Source organism: Osmerus mordax, chromosome 8 (genome assembly GCF_038355195.1).
Source record: "Osmerus mordax isolate fOsmMor3 chromosome 8, fOsmMor3.pri, whole genome shotgun sequence".
Taxonomy (NCBI): domain Eukaryota; kingdom Metazoa; phylum Chordata; class Actinopteri; order Osmeriformes; family Osmeridae; genus Osmerus; species Osmerus mordax.
The window spans coordinates 6,350,133-6,377,019 of record NC_090057.1 but is presented as its reverse complement, the minus strand read 5'-3'; the positions used below and the strand labels follow the sequence as shown (position 1 = coordinate 6,377,019).

General features: G+C 42.5%; 3 protein-coding genes across 5 annotated transcripts; 2 read left to right on the top strand and 1 right to left on the bottom strand.

Annotated features, from left to right (window-relative positions):
* The first annotated feature begins 487 nt into the window (after positions 1-487).
* On the top strand, positions 488-8,493 carry cep43 (centrosomal protein 43). Of its 3 annotated transcripts, XM_067242134.1 has the most exons (17): positions 488-634; positions 953-1,006; positions 1,290-1,344; positions 1,459-1,547; positions 1,727-1,864; positions 2,202-2,228; positions 2,723-2,779; positions 3,349-3,419; positions 3,553-3,614; positions 3,736-3,797; positions 3,900-3,980; positions 4,593-4,649; positions 5,484-5,704; positions 7,356-7,543; positions 7,622-7,655; positions 7,826-7,913; positions 8,295-8,493. In XM_067242134.1, exons 1-17 carry the CDS (start codon positions 551-553, stop codon positions 8,367-8,369), a joined length of 1,443 nt encoding a protein of 480 aa, XP_067098235.1. In that variant the 5' UTR covers positions 488-550; the 3' UTR covers positions 8,370-8,493. The 3 variants fall into 3 exon arrangements, with proteins under 3 accessions (XP_067098235.1, XP_067098234.1, XP_067098236.1); XM_067242133.1 differs by lacking the exon at positions 8,295-8,493 and having other exon boundaries at positions 7,826-8,288; XM_067242135.1 differs by lacking the exons at positions 4,593-4,649; positions 8,295-8,493 and having other exon boundaries at positions 7,826-8,288.
* A 534-nt stretch (positions 8,494-9,027) lies between these two features.
* ccr6a (chemokine (C-C motif) receptor 6a) lies at positions 9,028-12,160 on the top strand. Its single transcript, XM_067241897.1, has 2 exons — positions 9,028-9,161; positions 10,561-12,160. Exon 2 carries the CDS (start codon positions 10,575-10,577, stop codon positions 11,724-11,726), a length of 1,152 nt encoding a protein of 383 aa, XP_067097998.1. The 5' UTR covers positions 9,028-9,161; positions 10,561-10,574; the 3' UTR covers positions 11,727-12,160.
* A 2,489-nt stretch (positions 12,161-14,649) lies between these two features.
* On the bottom strand, positions 14,650-17,097 carry LOC136947991 (kelch repeat and BTB domain-containing protein 11-like). Its single transcript, XM_067242235.1, has one exon. The coding sequence runs from the start codon at positions 17,095-17,097 to the stop codon at positions 15,007-15,009; it is 2,091 nt and encodes a 696-aa protein (XP_067098336.1). The 3' UTR covers positions 14,650-15,006.
* Between the last annotated feature and the right edge of the window lie 9,790 nt (positions 17,098-26,887).

Below are 26,887 nucleotides of genomic sequence, written 5' to 3'. Positions count from 1 at the left end.
TATATTTTTGCTGTATATGTTAAAGATCACAAGTTGCTGTGATATTTCATTTGGAATTGTGAAGTTTGTACAATTTTTATCATGCTGGTGTTGACATCTTGCTCTGAATAAAACTTGTGTTGCAACACTATGATGTTTATAGTTTTAATAGCCTATTAAACATGGGTCATGTTACACGTCACATATGTCTGCAGTACTGTATGAATTCTATATTTTGTAATTGAGTAGAAAGCAATGTCTTGCTGGAGTACAAACCAATGAACTAGCATTTAATTTGTTTAGAGTGTGTGTAGTGGGTTGGCGGGAATGTTGCATGAGTGCTTGCGTTTGAGTAGATTAGAAATTGACTTTACAATGAATGTGACCAAAAATATGAACAGCTTGTTTCACTTTGAGTTTTACACGTTGCACAGTAGATGGCGATGTAAGCACCTTTAATTCAACGAAGTAGAAAATGTCACACGTGACTTTGAGTCGGCTGGGTTTGTTTTGGTTGTCGAGGGTACCAACGATTTGGGGTAGCTAGAGTTGGCACAAGCAGCACACGAAAATGTCTGCAACAGAAGATGACACAGAACTTCGGGATCTTTTGATCCAAAACCTAGAAAACAATGGGGTACTAAACAAACTAAAGGTAATAAACATACACGTAATTTCGCTAAGATAGCAAACATGGAGTATTTAACACCCACGATTGCAAGCTAACGTAGCAGTGAGCTAGCATGATAAGCTAGCGAGGCCTATCGTACAGTAGCTAGCTAGCTAGGGAAGTGAGTTACAGTAGCTACCATAACTTGCTAGTTACTTATCTTGACTGACTTACCAGCTCGATAGTTTATTGTCTGTCACGTTGAAGTTTAGATACTGCTAAGGTAATCACGGTAGTGTTAGCTAGCTACCAAGTAGCTACCACTACTTATGAATCATGGCTAACCTAGCTTTCACATTGCAGGCAGAGATGCGAGCGGCAGTCTTTCTGGCAATGGATGAGCAAGATAAAGTTGAGGTAACATTTAAGAGTCATTAAACTGCCAAGCAGGTCTTGTTGCTTCTCCATGTCAAAATAACTGTTAACCAACATGGGTTCTTACAGGTCAATTTGCACTACTGTGTCAATTTGCACTACTGTCTGTTTATTACAGTAACAACTGTTTACTGTGTAATGACAATAAAGTTGAATCTAATCTAATCTATAGTTCCTTGCTGAAAGGGTGATGCCAGAGTTTATCTGGTTTACTGTTTAGCTGATAGTTTTAGTCTGCTAACCTTTACAGTTAATCTCTTTACAGAATAAAACCCCACTTGTCAATGAAAACCTGAAGAAGTGTTTGAATACAAAAGATGGTAAATGATGACATCTCTTAATATTTGACTCTGTCTCCACTTCACTAGCTAACATTCAGTGAAAAAGTGAGCTTCTATCCACATATATCTCATGAGTGTGTGGTTCCTTTCCAGGACGCCTGGTTGCCAGTCTTATCATTGACTTTCTGCAGGTCTTTCACCTCGACTTTACACTTGCTGTATTCCAGCCAGAGATAAACTCAGTGAGTGTTTATGACTTTAAACTTTACACCTAAATACTGATTTAAGGATGAAACATTTTCTCATTCCCAATGAGACATATTTTTTTGAAGCAAGAGCAATTTCCCCAATTAGACATGCTGCTGTTGCAATTTCTACCTGCAGTGATAAGAATGAGTTGTGTGTTTTTTTGTTGTGTTAGCTTAGTGGACTAGACAGTCGTGAGCAGGTGACTTGTGAATTAGGCATCCAAGAAACAGACATCAACAGGAATACACCGCTGCTGCTGGAGTTGATAAAGAGAGGCAGACTCAAGGACAAGTCTTCCATCTTCTCAGAGGTAAACATTGCTCTGCGTAGCGTTTAGTCTTAGTCATACCTTGACAAAGACCTTGAACTCTGAGTTATTTGAGAAGAACCACTCTGTGACCAGTCATTGTTTTTCCTTTTTAAATTGGCGGTTCCCTCCATCACTACGGTGAATCTGGCACATTGAACCAGGACCCTTGGCTTCAGAGTTTCTAGTTTGGCTTGTGAAACATATCGTTTCCCTGGCAACCTAACCCGCTTTTTAGTCTCCCACGTTTTTGTTTAAAGCACAGTTATGCTTTACTATTTTAATATGTTTTCTTTTCTTTTCTCACTCCCTCTGATTTGGCTGCTCTGGATGGTTTCAGGGGGACCAAGCCACAAACATTCCCAAGGTTAGTATCTCTTTTCTGCTCAGATATTTCATCCACATCTTGGTGCATTGTCGTCTAAGGGATCTGGGTCACAGCCAGGCAGCATGATGTGTATTACTAGGCTACTCACTTTCAGATGACTAAGAAAGCAGATGGTTTTCCTGTTGATCAGCGAGTTTCAGAGAAAAACAAGTTTGTCCTACTTTACGAGCATCATGCTTCATGCTCTGCAAGTCAGCAGAGGGTTCTCACGTGTCTCATTCATCTTCAGAGTGATGGACCACTTAAGGTTGCTGTGCAACATTTTTACAACAGCAGCCCGTTGAAGGGGATGCGTTTTGTACCGCATGGGGCCTCAAGTACAGCACTGTCACATGAGTCATGACGCACATTACGTGTTTATTTGGTTGTTTATTGTTTCATCTTGTGCAAACACTTTGCAACTCAAATAGAGTTCCGTGAACACACAAGGAAGTCGTTAATTTAAAACCTTTTTGTCCTGTTTCCTAACATAGGAGCTATCACCAAGGCAAATTGCAGAGGCCCGAAAGAAATTTGATATGTATGATAAGGTGAATGACAATGATTAGTGCATGTATGTTGTAGATTCATAAATAAGTTCTTAGTTAGACCAGGGGCCAGTTCTCCGTACGTCACTCCTCTACATTTAATTTGGTCTGCTACTTTTTGCCAGCCCTCTTTCTTGGATTTTGCAGACTTTGAGGTGTTCCCTGGCGTTCTGATAAAATATTCAAATTCGGAGTAACCTTCGAGCAAGTTGTTGCTCTGTTGGCTCTGTTGCGGAAAAAACAGGGCGCTCATTTTGGCCACAGTGAGCAGCCATAGGCTTATGTGAGCAGCCAATAGCAGCGTTGCTGATCAAGGTTTCTACTATCGATACATACCCCCTTTTAGACCAACGTATAACTCAATCCAGCTATTCTAATCATAAACAACAAGTGTGTTCGAAGAACCGAATTAGCCAGATCATGATAAGCAAGATGATGTCATCTTGGATGTGTCATTTGATCTCGGATGTAATAAGCGACGTACGGAGAACGGGCCCCTGGTATTCCACGTAGTCCTTCTTGGTGTTAAGTTAAGGTGTGTTCCAACTGTTTTTATGTTGATCACATTTCAGGACAGAACTGTCGGGATTAGTAAGGAGGATTTGAAAGCTGTATTTGGAGATTTATTTCCAAACTTCAACAAGTATGAACACAAAAATAAACTTCTTAACACTGTGAAAAGCCCACTCCAACACACACATATATATATATATATATATACCTATGCTGTAGTCAGCCCCCTAACCACCCATCTCTGGCTGTGTGTCCAATGACAGAAACATGCTGGAGAGATTTGTCTCAGATGAACTCCGTGGGATAGACAAAGCCCCTGCTAAATGTAGGTCTGGTTGCTATGGAGATATTGATTGTTGAAGGCAGCAGGAGTCTGTGTTGTTTCATGTTCAGACCTGAGGTGAACCCTGATCCTTAGATGAAACCTCTTGTCATGTGTCCAACAGCTGTTGACTTCCAGGAGTTCCTGGGATTATACAAGCGTCTCTTCAATCAGTGCAGAAGTGTGGTGAGAGTTTCTTTTTCCAACACACTCGCATACTTAAGAAAAACATTTCTGGCCTTGTTCGGTAAAATCAAAGTATGTGACGGTTTTGAACTGTCCCTCAAGGTCACTCATGAGGGCGGTGATGTTGTTCACCTTCCAAACCGTCTTAACGAGGAGAAAATGTCCACTGTGCCAGCTAGTAAGGTAGGTTGACAATGTCCAAAACATGTGGCCCGTTATATTCACGAATGAAGTGCACATTTGAAATGGTTGGTGTGTGGTGAAAAGAAACAACTGTTTCTTAAAAAACTTGGTGTTGCATGCTGAATTCATTAGGAACTAATTTCTCAGGAAAAAACCCTTTCAGAGAAAAAACAAACCCAGACTTTCTCAATTTAGTATTGCGGTCCTCATCTGAAGCATTCTCTCTGTGGGTAGAAGCTTTGTTGTCAGGCAGCCCAGGTCTTATCTGACATGGATTCATAATACCTCCATCCCACGGCAGTTCAGAAACACATATGCACAACCCCTACACCGTGCTTCCCCATCAGAGATTAATTAATGTTCCGATAAAAACTTGATACACTGAGGTTTCACCTCTACAGGATGTGATTGTTAGCGTTGGCTGGGATTGGCGCAACAGAACTAGACCATTATTACTCTCCTAATGCTGTCTGTATGAGGGGGGATAAAGGATTAGGAGGTTAGTAGTCTGTAGTCGAAATATTCAGTAGTTTACCAGCCCCGGTCTTTCTGAGTAGGTTGAGTGAGTGTCACCAGGCAGGACAGCGGCTCACAGCTGTTCTCAATGCACAGATCCCCAGGTTGAGAGGACCTAAGCACAGTGGACATGAGAGGATGGCTGTTGCCAAGGTAACGCAGGGTGAGCAGGGGTCGAGCAGTAGTCTCATACCAACTCAACCAGGGGAGCCCGCCCTCCCCCTTTATTAAGATAAGTTAGTTAATTCAGTCTCATTAGTAATGTAAATGTCTCCACAGGGCTATTTGGCCTGCCAGTACCAAGGCCTTCTTTTCCATCCCATGGTTGAATTGATATGCTTGTCACTTTATGGGCAGTGGGATAAGAGCCTCAATGCAGCTTTATAAAACACAGAGGACACACCCCACCCTTAACTGCACCTGACACCCCACCCTTAACTGCAGCTTTAGGTTAAACCTGCTGAAACCCTGCAATCATTCTCAAACATGCCAATGTTTTTCAGCAAATAACTATAGTTATCGTAAACTATCTTTGCATGTGTCACACTAACACTGTAGCTTGTCTTGGCTGAGGTGAGAGGATTTTCAAAAGAGTAAACTAACAAGTCATGTCTTGGGTCTGAGTCGTGGACTATTTTACTAACCACTAACCCTGCCTTCCAGTGCTCTTTATGTTTCTCAAAGGGTAAACTCGGTAGTGGGGCTGTGAACATGATAACTCTTCAGGGCAAAACTGACCAGATATTATTAAATGCTCTTTAACTCGACAATTATTCTACAATAGCGCTAAACATGATGTACCTGGAAAGTGCTGAAAGGAAGGGAATAGCTCCTCTTTTTGTATTTTATTTACCAACAAAATTTCTATATGAGCCCCTCCGTCCTGTAAGGGAAAATGATGTCACACCACCGAGTGTACCTTACGATGTCCTGCCTCTGCTGAACCCGTGTCCTGTGTGGTGTTCCTCTGTGACTGGTGCTGTGCAGGGGCCGGGGGGGAGCTACAGTGACACCAGCCTGATCTCCGGCTCTCTGAAGGTCAAAGGTCAAGCCCACGTCGCATCAAGACACGATGGCGAGGCGTCCGGAGATAACGGGATGCCAGTCCCTGCTGACCTGGAACTGGGGCTGGAGGTGGAGGAGGACGGCGACGAGGGCGACTCCTTCTTCGACGACCCCCTGCCCAAGCCCCAGAAAACCTACGGCTGGTAAAGCGCTTTGATATGGTCTTTTCTCTTTCTGACTTGTGACAGCTTTCACTCTCACTCTCCGTGCTTTCATTCTCTCTGTCTGTTTCGCTCACGCTCTCCTTCTGTATGTCTCTCACTCCTTTTTCACTCAGACTTTTGAGACAAGTTCTAATAGATCAAATTGACAAAAAGAGATCTTAATGGATGAAACGGATCAATAGTCACGAGACCTCAAAGTGGAACCCCTGGTCCTTTTAAAATGTGTCTTTCACGTTTTGTAATGATCTACTGCACATACTCCTGTCAGCTGTTATTGTCATTTCTATCTGTCTCTCACCCCTGGCTCTCGGAGTAGTATTGGCCTGTCAACAGATAAGACTCAGTCAGGGGGCGGTCTCTCTGATGAGAAACACAGTCAGAAAAAGTAAGTACACCCGTCCTCTCCCAGTAAGACCAGCGAGCTAGCACACAGAAGGAGGTCGCCCGTAGGTGGAACCACTATTGTTCTGAGACCTATCGGTGCGTTGTGTCATACAGACAGGGTTTCCTTTTTGCTGTTCTGTATTGTACTCCCCTACGAGCAGCATGAAAGGACCTTTTGTTCAAAACCCAGCCTGTCGGTAATGTGGAACAACGTGACCTTTTCGGTCCGCGGTTTTGGTAGCACCAACCTGCAGCCTGTAACTAGTTGTCAGAGCTCCGCCCTGTCCTGTTCTGTTCTGCTACATATCCCCCATTTCTCCTCCTCTTCCTCCTCAACCCCCCCTCCCCCTTCCTCCTCTGTTCTGCCTCTTTCCTTTATTCCCTGTCTCTTTCTTTACTTTGTGTTCCTCCCTACGTGACGCGCGTGTCCCCCTGCGCTTCAACACAGCCTCCGCCCCGTGAGAGGGGAGAGCCTCAGAGGCCGATCCTTCCCCCTCATCAGGAGGGGCGCTAGCCTCAACGAGTGAGTGTGCATGTGTGTATGGCTTTGTTTCAGAGGTGGGGGGAGGGGGGGGGGGGGCAGGGTGCACCAGTGTTGGGTGAGAGGACTTAGCCTTTAACCACATCCACACAATTTGCCTGCTCGCCTCCGAAAGCAGCCCGGCGCCGCATGTTGTGAGACGTGGGCAGGACTGGATCTGCATAAGCCATGGAGTTCATGCATTTCCCAAACGTTCTCTCCTGCCTGCATGTGCGTGTGTGTGTGAAGCGTGTGTTAAGTGCGTTTGTTTTTCACGCTGTTCTTCCTGTTTGTGTATCCTGTCTCTTTCCCTTCCCTCCCTCTCTCCCTCTCTGTCTCTCTCTCTCTCTCTCTCTCTTCCTTATCTCTCTCTTTCCCTATCTCTCTTTCCCTATCTCTCTTTGCCTTATCTCTCTCTGTCTCTCTCTCTCTGAGCTCAGCCTGTCTGCTCTGGGCAGTGACACAGAGGGTGATGTGGAAGAGCCCTTAAATGACCATGATCATAATCAGAGCTCTGTGCACAGGTGAGCCACAGGTGTGCAGACTCTACCTCTCTTTCTCTCTCTTATCCAACCCCCTTCAGTATTCTCTTCAGGTGACTCTCCGTGCGTGCGTGTGTATGCGCGTCTGTGTGTAGGATGTACGTGTGAGTATGTGTGTGGGCCTCTTTGTGTGTGTGTGTGTTTAACGTTATGCAAGACTGAGGCCTGGTGTGTCTTTTTTAAGGAGGGCTGGAGGAAGCCCGCCGGCCTCCCTGTCGGACGCGCCTCCCCAGAAGAGCGCCGGGGGGGCTCTGTGTGGGGAGGCCGGACACAGAGACCTCTCCGGAAGCAGGAGCGCCACTTCCAACTCCAAAGAAAAAGGATTGAAAGACTTGAGGACTATGAACGACAAAACCGGATCGCTCGTTCTTGGTGTGTATTGTCCTTTGCAGGTTAATTCTGTGTTTGCCTCAGGAGTTGTGTGGTTCTCATCTTCTGTTTCTTCCACAGATGATGATGTTGACTATGACGATGACTTCAACAGGTAACGCAAGAGTACTCTGTCTCCCTCCCCAGAGGTCAGACATGTTGTCTCTGCTGTTGATGTGGTCTTTTGAGAAAAGGGCCTGAAAAGTGAATCGTTGCACAAACGATTCGCGATCTAAAACCGGTGTGTGTGTGTGTGTGTGTGTGTGTGTGTTGGTTCATAAACAGCCACCGATCAGATATTTCTAAGAGTGAGGTCAGCATTGGTGAAGAGATCGAGGAAGTCTCCATTGAGGGACCAGACAACAGCGATAAGGTAGTTTGTACACCAAATCAACTTGGCGCCACTTTGAATGTGTGTGTCTGTTTAAATAGTGAGGAGTGGGCCTTCAGGTATTCAAACAGGAAGTGAAAACACCAGTCCATGAACAGATAACTTAGAGATCCTGTTTGTATGTAGAAAAAGAGCAGAAATGGGTTAACAGACTCCTGTTGAAGTGTTGTTTACACCCGTGTTACTTATTCAGGAGCTGCTGAACAGAAGAACAGTACTAGTACCAATGGCGAACTCCAGTGTATCCATTTGTACTTGTATTTTTACAAATTAAAAAAATATATATCGTTAGTTTTGCCTTTATCACATGGCTTCTCATGCCACTCCTCCTCTGTTTTAATCTTCTAATCTCTCGTCTCCCAGTTTGATGACTGCACCCAAGACGTGACTGTTTCCCAGATAAGTCAGGCTGCCGACTACATCGAGGAGGTGGCCTAACCTGCTGTCCTTAACACACACACACATCTCTACAGCAGCATTACACTGCACCCCCTGTTTCTAACTATTTATGTCTGTACAGTTGGTGCTCATGGACCTAATAAAATAATTAACCTTTGTTTAATGGCTGACTCGTGCAGTATCCTTAACACAACTTAAAATGCATGACATTTAGTTCAAGGTCGGTGAAGTATTAGATAAATTCACATAGCACAATATCACAAACCTTCTGTAGAGTCAAGGGATTAAGTACAACCCTAGTATTTTTGGGGCAAACCCTTTATATAGGGTCTGCAAATTTTAGGTAATACGAGCTGTAGCAACTTGCTGGGCTCAATGAGAATCCCAAAGACTAGGGAAAATGTACCTATGGTTTAAACTTCTGTTGGAATAATATATATATATGATATTAACCTACAAATATAATGTGTACAATTCTTACTGTGAAAAGATTGTATGAAGCAATCTTCCCGTAGCTTGTTCTAATGTGTGCCAAGTTGTCACTTGAAAACCTTTGTCACACATGAAAATAATATGTGAAGTTCCTAGTTTCATTCCAGCTTGTGTGTGTGTGTGTGTGTGTATGCCTCAGATTTCAACACAGATAACGAGACCGGTTACGGGGTAGTACAAGCACTGTAGAGCTCATACACTATGACACACTGCAACACAAACCCATCTACAGAACACTTCCTTTCTTGTTATCAGATACACCTTATGTTATGTCAAGAGCGACTAGATAGTCTCACAGTTTTAAGAAGAACTTCAAACGGAAAGGTATTTTATACACTCGTAAGTCTTCTTTTTTATAAACACTATTCCCTCATTCAGCATATTATTTACTAAATTGTATGCGGGGTGATACTGTATTCTGGGAATAACTGATTGGTACTGGGTTTTGATATTGTATTTAAAAATGCTATTCTTTAAAGCCTAACTTTGCCTCCCCCTTTGGGTTGTTATTAATCACTAATTGGTGCTCTGCAGTGCTAGTAAAATGTAAAGACTTCTGTAAAAATAAGTATGTTTGAAAACGTCCTGTCAGTATCAACTGTGCACCCACACTGCTGGAGAATGTGTCAGTTTCTGAAGCTGTCTGGCACGCGGAGAGCAAGACCAGAGTCTCCTGGCTAATGGAGTTGATGGCATACTGTAGTTGTGAATTAGCCTGATGAATGGAATTCAACTGTATTCTGATGAATGGAAGCAATATGCAGTTTCATCATTTTTGCCATTCCTTTCTTGCCTTGAGTTTATTGTTTCAGTTACTGTCTTGTATTGGATTTGGGGAGTTACTGAACCCAACCACTGTTTGGCAACGTTGTTATCGTGCAAAGAGCCTCAATGCAGAACTACAGAGAAGGAACAGCATGATCACATGGAACATAATTCTGATCCTATTTTTGTGCCATCATTGTGCTTTGTTCAACACATTGTTAATGGACTAGTAGGTCTAGAATTCCCTTGTTAGTGACTAAAGTAAACATTACAAATCTTAGTAGCAATGGTGTGCTTGATAGCAATGAATCCAGAAGTGCGATGGATGCACAAATATCCACTGGCATGCAACAGAGACCTTTACTCATATTTTAGTTGAGATCTGTGCATGATTGGACTGAATGGTAACACTGAACGCTCCTCTTTTGAGTTGCTAGCTAAACCACACTTCAGCAGAAATAGGGTCACAAAGCAGTAATTGAGGTTATTTGACCTGATTGTCTGCCAAGTTCCTCACTATGCGGAATTTTGCAATTATCAAATCAACCACAGAATTATAATTTGAGGTCATACCCCACACAGATCCAACCCATGTCAGACCTAGAACTCATTTTATGATAAGTTATGTAATCATGACACACTTTTAGATTTCAGACTGGCTTTCTTGTCATTTCAACCATACAGTATACAGCTATTTCAGAACACACTGAAACATAACATTCTTCAGGGCATTCCAGTCTGGGGGTATTGAGAAGTGTAATGGCTTGGGGGGAAGAGTGATGAAATGGTATGTTGAAGCTATAAATTCTACAGTGTCTTAGCTTGGACAGAACTGGTTTAGTTGACTTCACTTGGAACTAAATAGAAACAGAAAGTATAAGGTCAATCTATCTGGTCGAATTTACAGCCGAAATGCTTCGTCTCACAAACAACGATCAAGAAAGTTAACTTCAAACTATTTTGTCATTCTCAGGATAATTTGTAAAAATGAACAGCGCTGAAGACTACAAATTAGATTATGGGGACTACTACAGAAATGACATTGAAGAGCCATGCGAGATGATAAACCACCACAAGGTAGAGAGAGCACTGAAGCCATATGTCCACTCTGTCATCTGCATTCTGGGCTTCATCGGCAACGTCCTGGTGATCATCACCTACGCCTTCTACAAGAAGTCCAAGTCCATGACAGATGTCTACCTTCTCAACATGGCCATAGCAGACTTGCTGTTTGTGGTGGCCCTGCCTTTGATCATTTACAACGAGTACAGTGATTGGTCCATGGGGACAGATGTCTGCAAAATGCTTCGCGGGGCCTACAGTGTCAACCTCTACAGCGGCATGCTGCTGCTAGCCTGCATCAGTACCGACCGCTTCATCGCCATCGTCATGGCCCGCCGCTCCTTCAGGCTGCGCTCCCGGGCCCTCCTCTACAGCCGCATCGTCTGCGCTCTGGTCTGGGGCCTGGCCTTCTTCCTGTCAATCCCCACCTTCCTCTACTACGAGAGATACATACCATCACACAGCAATACCTCATTTGAGATACATGGGGTGTTTTTGTTCAATGAGACCTCCGAGGATGATTCGACCGTCTCGCCGGTGTGTGAGTTTCGGTTCCCGGACATTGAGACGGCCGATAAGATGAAAGTCCTGATCCCTAGCACCCAGATGGCCATAGGGTTCTTCCTCCCCTTACTGATCATGGGATTCTGCTACACCAGCATCATCATCACCCTGCTCCGGGTCAGGGGCTTCCAGAGACACAAGGCAGTGCGAGTAGTGCTGGCCGTGGTGGTGGTCTTCATCGCCTGCCACCTGCCTTACAACATCGCCCTGCTTTACGACACCATCACAATGTTCCATTTGCAGGACTGCAAGGATGTTGACCTTCTCCACACCATCAAGGCGGTCACGGAGAGCGTTGCCTACCTGCACTGCTGCCTCAACCCAGTCCTGTACGCCTTTGTAGGGGTGAAGTTCAGGAACCACTTCAGGAAGATTGTGGAGGACCTCTGGTGCCTGGGGAAGAAGTACATCCAGCCCAGGCGCTTCTCCAGGGTAACATCGGAGATGTACGTCTCCTCCACACGCCGCTCTATGGACGCCTCCTCCACAGACGCCTCCTCTTTCACCATGTGAAGACTTCCGATTGTTATATTTTTTAGTCTATCATATCACCTGAAATGTATTATAATTAAGCCGGTCTGAAATTTCAAGAACAAAGGGGATCAGGGAAAGCCACACAGAGGAATGATCAATGTTTTTTGTTGTTTTGTTTTTGTTTGCATAGACTCTAGGGCGCCTATCGGTTACCAGACAGGTGTACCAGGGTATGCCTCACGGCAGCCTGAAGCCCAATCATGTTGAATAGTGAATGTTTTGTTGCAAGAGTGATCAGCACGTAGAGTAGTATGTATGAACTGTATATTGGCAGATTTTTCCAACGTTTGAGATGTTGCTATTGCTGTCTTTGCATGAAGCCATAGAGTACACAGCTTTAAGGGGATGTTTTTCTCACACCTCAGGAAATGTGTTGTGTATTATTTGAAACTAATTAAACATTTTACACACTTTGTGTAACTTCTCTCAATTTACCACATTTAACCAGAAATGTGTATAATTGAACACTGGTCAGCTTTAAGCATGTTTCAACATAAAGTACATACAAATAACCAACATTGTAGTGATCACCAGCGCACACAAGGTGGCCCCATTGCTTTCAGTGACTATGTTGCTCTGCTTGAAACTGCATTGACCACTGAGATGAGAGTAACCTACCTGAATGTCGGCCCTGTGCTTCTTCCCAATGGTGAGGAAGTATAGGTAACATTGTTTATCTATTAAATCAAGAAAAGTGGTTGAAAACTACATTATATCCCACGCAAAAGAAACCTGATTTGCGGAAGTGAGGTAAGGTGATGGAGAACTTATCGAGTCTGAACGGGATTTACTTGCTACTAATATAGTACTTCTTGACAACCAGAAGCTTGTGCCAAGGAGCTCACTTTGACATTGTATTATTGAGTGTGATACATTTCTTGTATTCATTTGAATAACCTAGGGCTGAAATGAGTGATCTGCTCATTAGATTTGAATCAGAGTTTACACTCACTAACTTAAAACTGGTTAGGTCATACCTGGCCCCAGGTTGTATGAGCTCCCACAAGAATCTTTTCCAGTCCTTATCATACCCCTGAGCATGTGCTCAATCAGAGTTTCATTGCCATCCTTACACATAATCCTGAGTTTGTCACCCAAGCCATGAGGGTGTGAGAAAATAAGGGGGACAAATCTACCCTTTAATTGCCATGGCTGTCCACTTGTTTTTTTTTGCAGCTTCCAGGACCAATCCATATGGCCTGATGATTATCTCCCACCCGGCCATTTATGCCTCAGGAATCTGCTTTGTGTCCCTTTCATCCAAACGCTTCTTTTACACTTGACAGACAGGGATAGACTTCCACATAACATTGAGTTTATGCATCACAGTGAGTTCACAGTTCTAACTCTGTGGCCTCTTTTGTATTTAAATGTGGGCCAAATACACACAAACACACACACAAATGCTCACCAACTGAGTGTCAAATATTTGCATGTGAACCCAATATTCTAAATCGGGCAAGAAGTATTCCGTATCAATCAATTGTAAGTACTGCAAAGTGTTAGGCTAACATTATTAACTGCAGTGGGCTTTATGTTAAAACCTGTCATATCACATATAAATTATTCATAGCTTCTGCACACATCATGGTAAATGCAATTGAGACTGTCAAATCAGGAACGTGAAATAAGTCTTAAGGTCTCAAGAACTGTTTTTATTACAGCAATTCAATCATACAGACACAACCAACACCTTCCCTCCAAAGCTACTAAACCTTGAATTCGTTTATTGGCACTTACCACTTATGAGGACGTGCTCTGCAAGAATGCTCTGGGCCACATAAAAACACATGCCATTCAAAACCCACTTTGTGGGCGACAACGGAAAGCTGCATAGGCATTTGAGTCAAAAGTTTTAGTCCAGCTCACTTAGACAGTATCTTAGTAGCACAAATGCAATAACCTTAGAGGTCACATTCTCACGTAAAAATGCAAGCACTTAAGACCTTCATTTGATTATAGAGAGGAAATGTAATCATCACAGTTATAAATATTGCTATTAATGGACGAATGTGGATTGGAGTTACAGAGAGGTATTGCCTTGTCCTTCTCTGAAGTGGGTGTGGCACAGATTTGTTTTCAAAGGTGCATTCATTACAAATTACCAGAGAGGTGAGTGTACGTCTCGTGAGACAACGTTGACTTTGAAACATAGGAGAAAAATGACAGAAACAGTTGTTACCTTCAAACAGATCAACTGTCAAACCGGGGGAAGACCTTTAAAGGCAGTGTCCACAGCATATGGGCCCACCAAGACTTGGCATTGAACACTAGCTACACACTGTGTGTTTGTGCATGTCTGTGACACAATCACATTTCCATTCAATGGCCGACAGGCTCATATTCTCAGTAAGCCTTTTCCTTTTGAGGCCTGAGTGAATGACCTCCTCTTTGTCCCTGGCTGGTGAGCAGGGAGACAAAGCATGTCTGAGCCACACAGCAACAGAGCCACTCCGGAAACGGTCATTTGTTTCCAGCTCCCTGCAAAAGGAACCTGCCACAACCGCTACTGTGTCATCTAAGAACATCACAGCCTCTTGTACGAGAGTTCATTTGTTTCACAAACTGCAGTCCGTTGATGGATGGATTCATGAGCGGTTGCAAACTTGCCCCAGTGAGATGGAATAATAAGATAAGATAACCTCAGTATCTACCGCATCTCACACAATTTGTTGAATCTCCCTCCAAATATGTTGGAGGGAGATTCAACATCACATTTGGAAACTAGACATTTTCAGTCTCAGTGGCTAGTTCCCCATGTTTGAATGTTTCAAGAAAGGAAAAATGGGGGATTATTTTTTCAAGTAAAAGTCTAATTGGAGAACTATACTGTATATTCCACTGGATAATGAGTCACTTACAATAACATTTTAATTTAATGTACTTTGCAATATTACATGTCATGTAGCATGCTGGCATAACTGAATACATTGGAAATAATATTCACTCAATTTTAGTGCCCGCTCTGCCTTTGGCAATAGCTTCTTTGAAACTAGTCACATTTTAATTCCTCAGATAAAGAATTTGAACTGCAGGTTTTTTGTTTCATACAGTAACAAGACAGGGTTCTGAAATTATATAGGCCTATATGTGTATATGTACACATTTATATAGTATAAAAAGTAGGACATTACTCTACTTTTGAAGTAACATGAAAATGGCCATAAATATTCATAACATTCAGAAATGTCTGTTCACTGTCAAGCACACTAGAAGTGGCAACAGTCCAGACTATTTTGGTGAAATATGTTGTACAGTCTCAGGGGCTTTTAGGGAGGGCTAGAACGAATGGGACAAGGGCACCTTTGGGCTCTGTGGGTGCTTTGAGCGCCTCCGTTAAAAACAGTTCATCCTCCTCCTCAACAATAAACTGCAATGTTTGGGACTTGTTTACACAGTAAATACGGTTGCCAATGACTGCGCAGCGGAATGGCAGGGGATTGTCCTGCTCCAAGGATGCACTCTCGTGCCATATCTTTACCACGGTGTTGTATTTGAAGACATTGACTCCATAGTCACGGTTGACGTCGAACCTATAGATGAAGTTCTTGTACGCAACCATGTCCGTAGATTTCTTTCTGCTGTTATTGAAAGGGCACTCCTCCCATTCTTCTCTCCTTGTATCATATCTCAGCAGGCGGTAAAAAAGAGATCCACCAGATACGAACAACTCTCCGTTACAGGTTGTTGCCTCGTGTGCCACGGCAAACGCCCCTTTTGGGAGAGGAGCAATGGAGCTCCATCTATCCATCCGTGGGTCATATTTCTCAACCGTGAACAGACATTCCCCTCCGATAGCGAACAGGTAGCCATCCATGGACACCAATTTGAGCTGAGAACGTGCCTGGCTGAGTGGTCGGATTTCACTCCAGCTATCATTGAGAGGGTTGTAGCAGAAAACCTTGTCCGATACCTTGCCTTTGTCGCCCTGTCCCTTAATCCCACCTGCCACGAACAGGTAATTGTACATGGTGCATATCCCCGAACCCTTTGTGTTGATTTCATCCGGCATCTTGGTCAGCACTTTCCACTCCTTTGTCTCTTCATCGTAGTAGTGTATCATGTGGTTCTCCTCAAGAGACACCATCGATAACGGGCTCTGAGGACGACTATTCTCACGGCTCGGAGGTCTGCTCCCGACGCGATCATACACCTCGTTGATTTCAGCCACCATTAATACCTTCTTGCCTTCTGTTCGTTGGGCGAGAATATATTCTCTCTCACCTCCCGTCAAACGCCCATAGACTGCGGGATTGCGCAGTACTTGCAAGTAATTGTCACTCATATACTTGTAGGCTTTTTCCTTCAACTCGTTTAATCGCTGCCTCTTGGCTATTGTCAAAATCTCGAAGCAGTTCTCCGCGGTGATCTGCTCCGACATTGTATCGACAGCTGCTTGGACTGCGCAAGGGACTTGCAAAATTTTAGCCCCGTTGATGACCTCTACAATATTTTCCTTGCCAACTTGCATTTGGTATGTGTAAATGTAGTCCATTAATGTGGTCAAAGTCTTAAAACTCACCCCCTTCACTTTCAGTACATCCCTGGATTGCCGCGCCTTGAAATAGTCACTTTTCTCTGACAAAACGCTTTTATGCGCATGAAGTTTTTTCCCCGACACTTCAATGACCAAGTCTGCATTGCCTAGGCACACAGAAGTGTATTCGTGGGCATAGCTGTTTCTACTTCCCCACCGTTCCTGTCTGAACTGCGATACCGGGTTTCCCTTCGTGCCGTGTGGGTCTCTCTCACTCTGCACAGGCTTGTGTCCCGCACTGCCTGGGGGTCCAGGCTCAAGTGTTGGCAGCGTTCCTGCAGTGATACAATAAGTGGCAGGCGCCGAGGTCCCCTCCCTCTGCTCTGCCTGGGATCTCTCTTTATCAATCTGACACCAGTCTTTCACATTCTCGCTGACTTTACGCAACAGAGGGACAGTCTCAGTTTGCATTTTGTCCTCAACAAAGCGTGAAGCGCCCTGCCTGTGAGTCAGATTGGACTCATCCAAGCTTCTGACAGCATCCCGGTCTATTGATCTCTGATGGTCCTCAATTAGATGTTGACACTTCATGCACGAATCACTCATTTTCGCTGCTGACCCAGCATTAAAGCAAGCACCCAATATGTCATTTCCCATTTTAAATAATATGTTGGTCTCTGTAATGCTTCCACAGTTTTGATTCTCATCTGGATCTTTTATTTGGTGCATATTGTCAATCTGATGTGTCATCAAATACGTTTTGAACACCTGCTCCTTTTCTTGAGTGACAGCTGTTGCATCAGAAATGACTAGACTGGCTGCATCATCTAACAGGACGGTAGAGGCTTGGTGCATGCTGTCATCCATCATCATGTCCTGTGAGGTTTAATTGAGACTTGAAATCTAAAATTGGAATGATAAAATAATGCAGTCCCAACCAGTATGTAGCAAATCAGAGAAGAAGTGCTTATTCCACAACATATAGTTTCCCTCCAGGATCATAAACGGAACGTATAGCTTATTCTTTAGCATCATGCATTCAACAGGTTCCAAGTCCAGCTAGGTGTGTCCTCCTGTAATATAAATAAATGAAAAAGTCAGCACTATTCAGAATTTAAACTCCCCACACAGTCACCAGTCTCATGGGCTGTTTTTCAATCAAAACTGTAGACTAAATGTTAGGAAAGAAGGTGAACTAATAGTGTTGGATGCAAAATGATCGTTACATAAATTTGGCTCTAAAGGTTTTAGGATTATTACACAAAATATTAAGAAAGAATTACTTACGATATGTTGAATAGCCCACCTTGCCCTGTGCGGGAACTCGGTGAGCAGATGGTGGATTTCAATGAACTGATGCAGAACTGTACACTCCCCTTTTATTTAACCCTTCAACGTGCACAGTCTGTGACAGAGAGATATAGGGTTTGAAAATCCACATGGAGTTGGCCTACATTTTAAATGGAACATCTAAAGAGTCCTTATTATGAGAACCTGTCTCAGGACAGGGAGAGGTAATCCTTGAATAATCCCTAGAGTGATAACAACTAGCACTAGGACACGGTCTATGAGTGTCTATGTATATGGTATCTACAGGATGAGACTGTAGATAAACGTATCCATGGGTACATCTCTTCTTGAACAGTGTAGTAGAGATGGCAGCTGTGAGAAGAAAAGGGCCAGACTAAACTAGGGTAAGAAGCTGGAGACCACACAGAGCTGAAATGACATGATGGTATAGGCCTACCAATAGATGGGTAGCCTACTACTCAACATCGAAACTATTAGATTATAGTTAATGGTGTAACTTTGAGTAAATGTGTGTAATTAAAGGGTATATTTAAATAAGGTGAATCTGGAATAAGGTGATGTGTCCAAATGTTTATACCTCTGAAATGAAACAACTAGGCTGTGCTTATGTTCAGGTGTAGAGAATCTGATGAAGCCTCCTCAGTTGTATGTCAGCATTGTAGGCCAGGACTCATTATGAAGGCAGGGACAATGTGGCTGTCTGTGGACTATACTGTGGTACTTAATGATGTTACTAAATGTAGGCCACTACTGTACAGAGAGGAAGGAAAACATAACAAAGGAAACTTACGACGACAGACAAGAACAGAGCAGATATGATTAATTGAAACTATTGTTTGCTTCTAGGACCTCTGTAAGGTGAGGTTAACCATATTTTAAAAGCTTGTGATTTTGGCCAGCTCTCTCAACCAGATGTGGATCTTCAGAGAAGTTATTCTACAGGACCTGATGTGAGGAAGTATATGTGTAGTCATCCCACTACCACACAGAGAGATGGACTCTCATGCTACTTGTGGGAGAATCCCTCAAGTAGCATGAGGGATCGACTGAGTTCTGGATCCTTCTGCACTACCAAATCAAATACAGACATATGTGAACCTAGTGCCATGATTACACTCTCACAGACTCTGTTAGAGTCTTTCCTCGAATCACTGTAGGTCGTGGTCAGAGCTAATTAATGAACCAGGGCAAGCAGACAGTGATGTCAGTGAACTCAGTGTCTTTGTCTCTAGGGACTGCCTAGAGAGTTTATGAACCCAGAAAACAAAAACTTAACTGCAGCTTTGAGTTCAGTCTGCCTGGGTGTTTGAAGTGTTGATATTCCAGTAAAGCTTGTTCAATGGCCGATGTGTTTTTTCTTCTCCAGTTTCTGTTGCCTATGAGTCATCAGTTGAAAGAGCCAAGACATTGAGTGTAGAATCAAAAGGAGGCCCTTCCAGGAATTCTAAGTGTTCCAAAGACGTATTGTGTGGTTAAGGAATCAGCTGCCCAATCTCATTCCACATGAGTAAATTGGGAGTGAAAACGATTCTTTCACCTAATCTGGAAATTCTTCTGTTTCTTTTCTTCCCCCTAAGAGAGACCCCCACTGGGGTGGATCGGAGGAATGAACCCAGTGAACATTTGAAAGGAAAGATAGATTTCCTATAACCTAACCACTAACCTGAGCTATGAATCGGTAGCGGGCATGTCAAACTTGTGGTCCGCCCACTTCGGACCAGGGATGGAAACTGAACTGAGCAGAACCACAAGTTTTTCGGACACTTGCCACATTAACACAACCTTCCACTCCACGAGTTCCTACTCTCTGAGCCATGCCTTTTTCAAAATGTCTTCCAACTCGGACTCTGCTCTTTCTCCATTCTGTTGGTCTGTCATGTTCATAATGATTTCATAATTATCAGGGGTGGGTGACTGTGTAATCATAGGAAACACTCAACAACCACTGAGTAATTGTAAGGAAGCCTTGCCAGCTAGTATGCTAACTAGGCATAATTTTCCATTCCCTCAATGCTGGGTGAGTTACTAATGATACTGAATAAGGGGATCTGTAAAACTCTATGGACTCTACCATGATAATACATTGTTTACAATATATGTTCCCTCCTGATAAACTATCCGTATGATTACTTTAAAAATGTCTTCTCAGAGGCACAGAGAAGAGCGCCTCTTAAATGATTAAATAACTGAGCTAAATACAATTGTATTTATATAGCTCTTTTTACAAGCAATGTCGCAGAGGGCTTCACATATTGTAGAACTGAACCTAAACCAACTTAAAAGTGAAGAAGCAGAATCTGCCCTTATCTCACTGCATTAAGTAAACAAATCCATCCCTTAGCTACAGACAGAGCAGAGCTGGATCAAAGCTGAGAAAAGGGCAGGTGAAGCAAAAAACTAAACAATAAAGACCAAGACACTATACACTGTAGATCCAGTGTAAAGAGACAGCACTTTGACTGTCTCATGTCAACACAGTTTGTTGTTCTTGCTGTTGCTACAGTTCTGGACATAGCTCCTGAGGCACAGGAAGGGGAAGACTTTTAGAGCTCACTCACTTCCTTTTACCACAGCTGTGGTTTTGACCTGTTAACTTCCTGTGTTGATGGCTATGTACATCTGAGGGGTCACTTGTCACCTGACTCATTGGTTCCAGAAATATCATTTGTTATTGAATGGGTAAGGAAGACTTACACCCTGGGTTGTGGGATTGTCCTGCCTCTCAACAAATAAAGACACATGATGTACGATTGTGAATTTGTCCAGAGTATGGGATTCTCCTAAGTCAACTTTTTTGCCTTCATGCCATGGCATTTGTTGATGTAATCACAAACATTGTGAACAATCAGTGTGCGTGTGTTCATGGGTCTTCATGTTCCTAAAGGCCATCCTCCCTTGTAGCCTTGGAAACCACTCAAAACTCACAAACACAGAGCTTCACCTCAACCCCCAGCACTCGTTTCCTTCAGCCTGACCACATGCTGTATTACCTCATACTTTACCATACATCAGGCTCATACCGGCTTGAAGGGATTGTACATTGTCAGACACTAAGACTGGGTGAAATATAAGATCATGGCACAGCACATGAGACAATATTTGCTAACCAAACATAATACAAACACTGTTCAAGTTTGATTTCTGACTGAAGTTGGATATCCCTTACCCAAGAGCTCAATGCTGAAGAGTCAGATACTGTACAGAGTGTGTCATGCGAAAAGGGTGTGCAGCCTTTCATAGTGAAATATGTCTCTGACTCCCAGCAGACTCTCTAGGGGTTGGCTGTGACAAACACAGGCCGTGGAGTTGGTAAACTCTGAGTATTGACTCTGAGGGTTACACAATGCTTTCAACATTTAAATCACAGTAAATGTCAATGAAAGAGGAACTCAAAAGATTACTTAAGATATTGTGTTTGTTCAAAGACACTAGAGGCGGGCCGAGGAGGAGGAATCAAAGTTGCAACCACGGTGGTCTGTGGACAAACCCAACTGCCCCGCCACAGAATCTTGGCCTTGACAACTATTAAAGTAACACTCCACCCAAATCCTTGTTTGAGACTACAGGTAGGCAACCATTCAAAATGCAAGCATGTTGCTCTTGGATGGTGATAGGTGCATTCCCACAGCAGACATTTTGTCCTGCCAAAGCAAATTCCTTGTCTGTGCAAACTTTCATGTAGAATAAAACCCATTCTGATTCTGATTCTGATTTGGATTGTAAAGCATCCAAATCCAAACACCCAAAGAAAGACTTGCCGTGGAGTCAGCTGGCATATATGCAAATGTTCAGCCTTTACTTTAAAAAGGAAATTAAACCAATTTCTGAAACGTAATTATTTCTGTTCTGAGAAGTCTTCTCAGTAGATAAACATTTCAATGTTTATCTTGGCACCTAATGAAACAATGGTAACCTTCAGAATTAAAGGAACAATGAAGATGAAAGAACTTTGCACAAACACAGTCAAAGATGAATAGACTGTCTGCGTCAACTCACACTTACAGGAAAGAACTAATGATGTAATGATGGTTTCTATATTTTTTTGTTGTTTGTGAAATTTGGTGTTGAGTAGTAGGTTACCCATCTACAGGGAATATTTACAATATGTCATTAGTAAGGTGCCACTAAAACACTGGACCCTTTGTGTCACTCTCACAAAAGTACATTGCTGGGATTAATGTTCTACGAAGGAATGAAATTCCACTGTCACTTTGTCGTGGCCAATGTATTGGATGTTGCATCGCTGTGTAGTGACGTTATGGTTGTTCAAGTGGCAGAGTTACACAATGGTTCTTTTGCCTTGGGTAGAGAGCCGAAGGCCACACAGCTGTATAACCATGGTAGAGCAGTGAGCAGAAGGGATCTGGCTGCAGAGAGGTGAAGCAGACAAACATACAGCATTCCATTCCAACAGACTTCCTCCACTAGAGGTTACTCAGCTGCTGTGGAAATCAATGCCAGGACATTCTCTCCATACCCCTCAGAAGAGACCCAAGGAGGCCTAATTTAATATATTTAATGTATTTTTATTCGGCTCTATTAATATCTATTTTTCATTTATTGTAAACTTTTTGGGGTGTTTTGTGGTGGTTGAACTCCAGTTGGAGCAGGAACAACTCATGCAGACCAGAGGAACTGTGGGTCTGGCATTGTGGTGTTGGTCAGAAGCAGAGCAGAGCTCATCTCCCTTCCTGAGCTTGCTTAGCCTGGCCTCTACTCTCTGTCCTGCACCTCACCATCCAGACTGACAATAGATTTTGTCTATTTTGATCTAACCATTTATTGGGATAGTTCTTTGTAGTTCTTTCCATGATGAAGAAATAATTTTGGGCAAAGTAGTATTGCTACTTTCAGTCGATGTTCTCAATCTGCTGTGGACAAAACTCAGTTCCCAGCGTCAGAGTAAGTAACTTGAACAAACAGATAAAACAAAACATAAGTGCTGTGCCAAGAGAGACCACATTGTTTGTTTTCTGGGTGAGGTATGTAAATGCCTAAAACCGCGAATAAAAAAGTGCACAACTTCTGCTGACACAGCCTATACCAAATCAGCTATGAAAACCAGACTGAAAATGAAATGGATCCATGGAGGTTTGAGGGAAGGATCTCAGTTGTTCCAGTCAGATCACACAGCTGGACTGCTGAGCACCAAGATACTTTTGGAAATACTCGGTCTCCCTTACAAATCTCCACTCAACAGTTTAACTGTCCACACCATTTATATGCATGTGTTAGAATGGAAAGCATTGTTACTGTAAGGGTTACAGTTAGTCGATCCAAACCAGGAGCAGCGGTCTTATAATATTATATCCTTCACCAATTAGACATGGGAGACATGCTTCCGCTGGATACAGCTCTGCGTATTCATCCCTTTGACCACAAGGTCCTTTCAGCCTTCTGTGATGATATCACACGTCTGGCTCCTGCCCATTGGTTGTCTCGCTCTGAGCCAAGCCCATTCTGTCAGTCCCAGCAGAGCCATTCTCTGGATGTATGGCAGGCCAGGCAGCAAGGGCAGCTCTCTGGCCACCACCAAGCCATGTACTCTGAATGTCAATTAGATCACATGGCTCACATAGACCTCCATTTCACTACTCTCAGCCAGAGGAGACTCATCAGTCCCGCAGTGGAGGAAGTCAGGAGGTCAGGTATATACTCAGCACATGCTGGAGACGAGCTTACAGTTGCCTTTTCTAAAGTTCTATAGTTTCTAAAGTTTGTAAGCTTAAATACATTGAGCGTACTTTAAAGTGTCAATGTTCAGCCATAATGAGATGAATCATCTCTTTCAAAGTATTGAAGTTGACGGCATCTAAGCCTACATGGTAGTGTACAAGCAAGACAGCGTCTACAGTACTATCCTCTGCATCTGTTGCAAAGATCAAACCTCTGGAGCTGCTATCTTACAGCACAGCTGTGATCCTTTCCACCGCCCGACAGATAAGGAGACTTATTTAAGAACTATCTCCGATCTTCTCCCTCTGTCTGTGTCAGACTGAAGGGGGGTTGACACATGGAAGCGGATATTAGTTGAAGGAAACACATCTAGTATCCAAGTAGGCTTTAGTGTTTTGTTTGTTATTTCTGTAAAGAGAGTTTCGATTCATGTGATTTCCGACCCCAAATTACAACTATTTAAAATAGTTGAAGACAATTTATCCAGTGTATTCATTATTTCTGTTTACTGTTGTACTGTAATTGTGATGCATTCACAGTAAGCCTCATTGAGTAAATTTTACATCTGAATATGAGCTGAAATGTTATCACTTGTGTCACTGAATATTTGACTGTTTAATTCTTCTGTATCTCTTTATTCATTGTCTGTTTATTCATAGTCTCACAAAGGCCTTTCAGAAACAGGAAGGCAGTGGTATGCCCTTTACTTGTTACCAAGGAGATCTGGCAGGCTGGCCTGTAGTCTTTCAGGCAGGTAATTTTAGAACTTTCTTTTATCATGACTATCCAATCTCCAGAGAACAAAGAAAAGGACAAATAATTAAGGATGTATGGTTAGACATAGAGCAGCAAGCAGATTTACCATTCTGTGACATACATTACATTAATGTGACACACACACACACAAAAAACTACAAAGAAAACCCAAATGGTCTTTTCTTTCTCTGAGGGCTTCCTCATTTGGTCAGTAATTGTTACTGTACTTAGTCACTGGAAAGACAACTGTTCTCGATATGACATAAACCAAGATGGATACTGAGTTATTTTCTTCCAAAAAGTTTAATTTGCAGAACTATTTACAACAGATGGTCATCAGCAATACTTAATTTAAGGAGGCAGATTGATAAGTTATGGCTAAATACTGAAGCACGTTGATACAGCAAGAAAATAATAAAATTATATAAATAATTCAAAACTTGTCGAAAAAACTTGTATTAAAAAGAAAGGTTTACAATTTCATTGTCAGAAAAACAATAGTATAACTTAAAATTGTATATAGTAACTCAATATGCAAATGAGTCCTATGAATACAAATCGCTTTGTAGAATGCTGCAATACTCAACAGCAGAGAAACATCAAATAATACATTCATTTTCACTATCCTGCATGCTATCTTAAGACCTTATAAAATAACAAGAAAAAATCTGAACAACAAAAACATGGTCAAGAGCGGAAAATAGTTCCATTTAAATTAGGCATATATTTATATATTTATATATGTATATTTCTGTACAAATAATGAATATTTGGCATCATATTCATCCTCATTATTGATATGATATCTAACAACTCAAAATTGTTCAAGCTAAACATGTATACGGTATTTTTTCTTTCATGTCACATTCCGTAATTCATGAGGCCATTTAGACCTTCTACCCACAGCCACAACACATTTGACATTTCTCCACCAAAGGTAAACAAGTAGTGAGAGCTCTCTCCCATCACAAAGCACTGGATGTGAGGGAACAGAGCACAGATACAGGGTCTCTTCCCTGGGAGGCCTGCATTGGCTTCTGAAGGCAAACAGCGCAATGACAGTGAATGTGCACGATGCAAGCGCACACATACCCTGAATTTCACATAGGCCTGGAACTGGGAAACAAGAACAGGTAAACTGGAACTAGGGAAGGAGAATGTACTTTACTAAATACTGTCATTGATTTTGTTATGTATGTACAGTAGAGTAAGCAGGTTGGTGGTCAATGAGGAAGGCCATACAGAAGATGTATTTGGCAGGATTCAGGGTTTGTGTGAATCCTACAGTGCACTGTGAATAGACAAGATGAAGCTTATTGCTAGAGGGGCGCGGTGTGCTCTCAGTTCTTGATCTTTACAATACGAAGCAGCTCAGAATGTTACTCACTTACTACTGGGATGCTGTTTCATCTTTTTGTATGCACTATTTGTAACTCTCCTGGACCCGAAAGTTGAAATGGACACCTGGTCCAGTTATGGTGCAATGTTAGCTCCATCATTGATGGAGAGAAAAGGAAAAAGTGAGGGAAAGTAGAGAGTGAGAGTGCAAAAGAGAGTAGTTAAAGTTTAAATGAAAAACTCTAGCAAAGTTTAGAACTTTTCAAATGGAACTACGTAGATGTGTAGTCAAGGTTCCTCAAGGCCCTTGTTTGGTTAGAGGGGAAAACAAGTCTGCAACAAAGCAATATCTGTAAATTTTGATATAATCCAGGAGTGAGGTCATTTTCATTTCAGCACCTAAACTGACCTCTCTGAAGAGGATTTCAGGACACCTAAAAGCAATCTTAGAATACAAGATAGCATATTTAGGAATTGTTTCGGAAATGTAGCCCCGTTTAAAAATACTTTCACTTTTAAAGGCAAAGGAGTAACATTACATCTAAAATACATGATACACTGCAATTTGTTATTCTAAATGCGACACTAAAGTTGTGAAAAACTGAATTGTGTTGAAATCTTCAAATCGACATGGAAACAGTTCCTCTATCTGGTTCCTGGCCGCCCTGTCCGCTATGTGTGAATGCCTAAAGTAGGGGCAATGTTAAACAGTCTGGGAACTTCTGAAAATACCCACGAAAATACCAAAATGACACTCAAACTAACCCTAACCCTAACCCCTTTTCCATCCCATAAAATGTACTGTAGGTGACAACTAATGCATTCACAACTGAATGAAAAGATAGCTTCAGTACTCAGACCTGCCTAAAATACATGGTTATGTGCAGCCCATAAGAGGTGCTGCTGCATAGGACATAGGCATGACAAAGTGCTCTGGTTGGACTTGGGTACAAATATCCCCTATCCTCCTATACACTGAACCATGAGGTAAATAGCTGTTTGTTCACCTGCCTGTTGTATGAAACACTATTGCACTTTTGAGCAGGTCAAGTTTTGTCAGTCTCTAGTTTCTATCAGTGATATTCTCAGAGTAATGTGATGAGATTATGTGGCAAAGAAGAATCGGGTGATATCGAACAATGACATTGAATGTCTGGTGAGGTGTTTTTCCCCATAGGCCACATACACACCCACATGCACCCACACCCACATACACCCACGCACACATGCACGCACACCCACGCGCATGTGCGCATGCACACACACACATCTACGCACACACAGATGCACTAGTTTCCCTTATGACCTAGTGACTGAACTTTAGTTTGGAATAGTAATCAATCTTCCTTATACATTATCAAGGGGTCATCTCAAAACCTTTCAATTAATAATAACTTTAATTATTATTATTATTAAAAATAACTATATAACTCTATAACATATTATATTTAAGATCCAGTCCTACCAAGTGTTTCATTTGTGCTGTGGTTATACAATGGAATTCACCAAAAATAATCAAATTAAGATTATACAATGCTTTTTAAACAAGTCAAGCACCTCATCACTACCAGCCCTTTGTAAT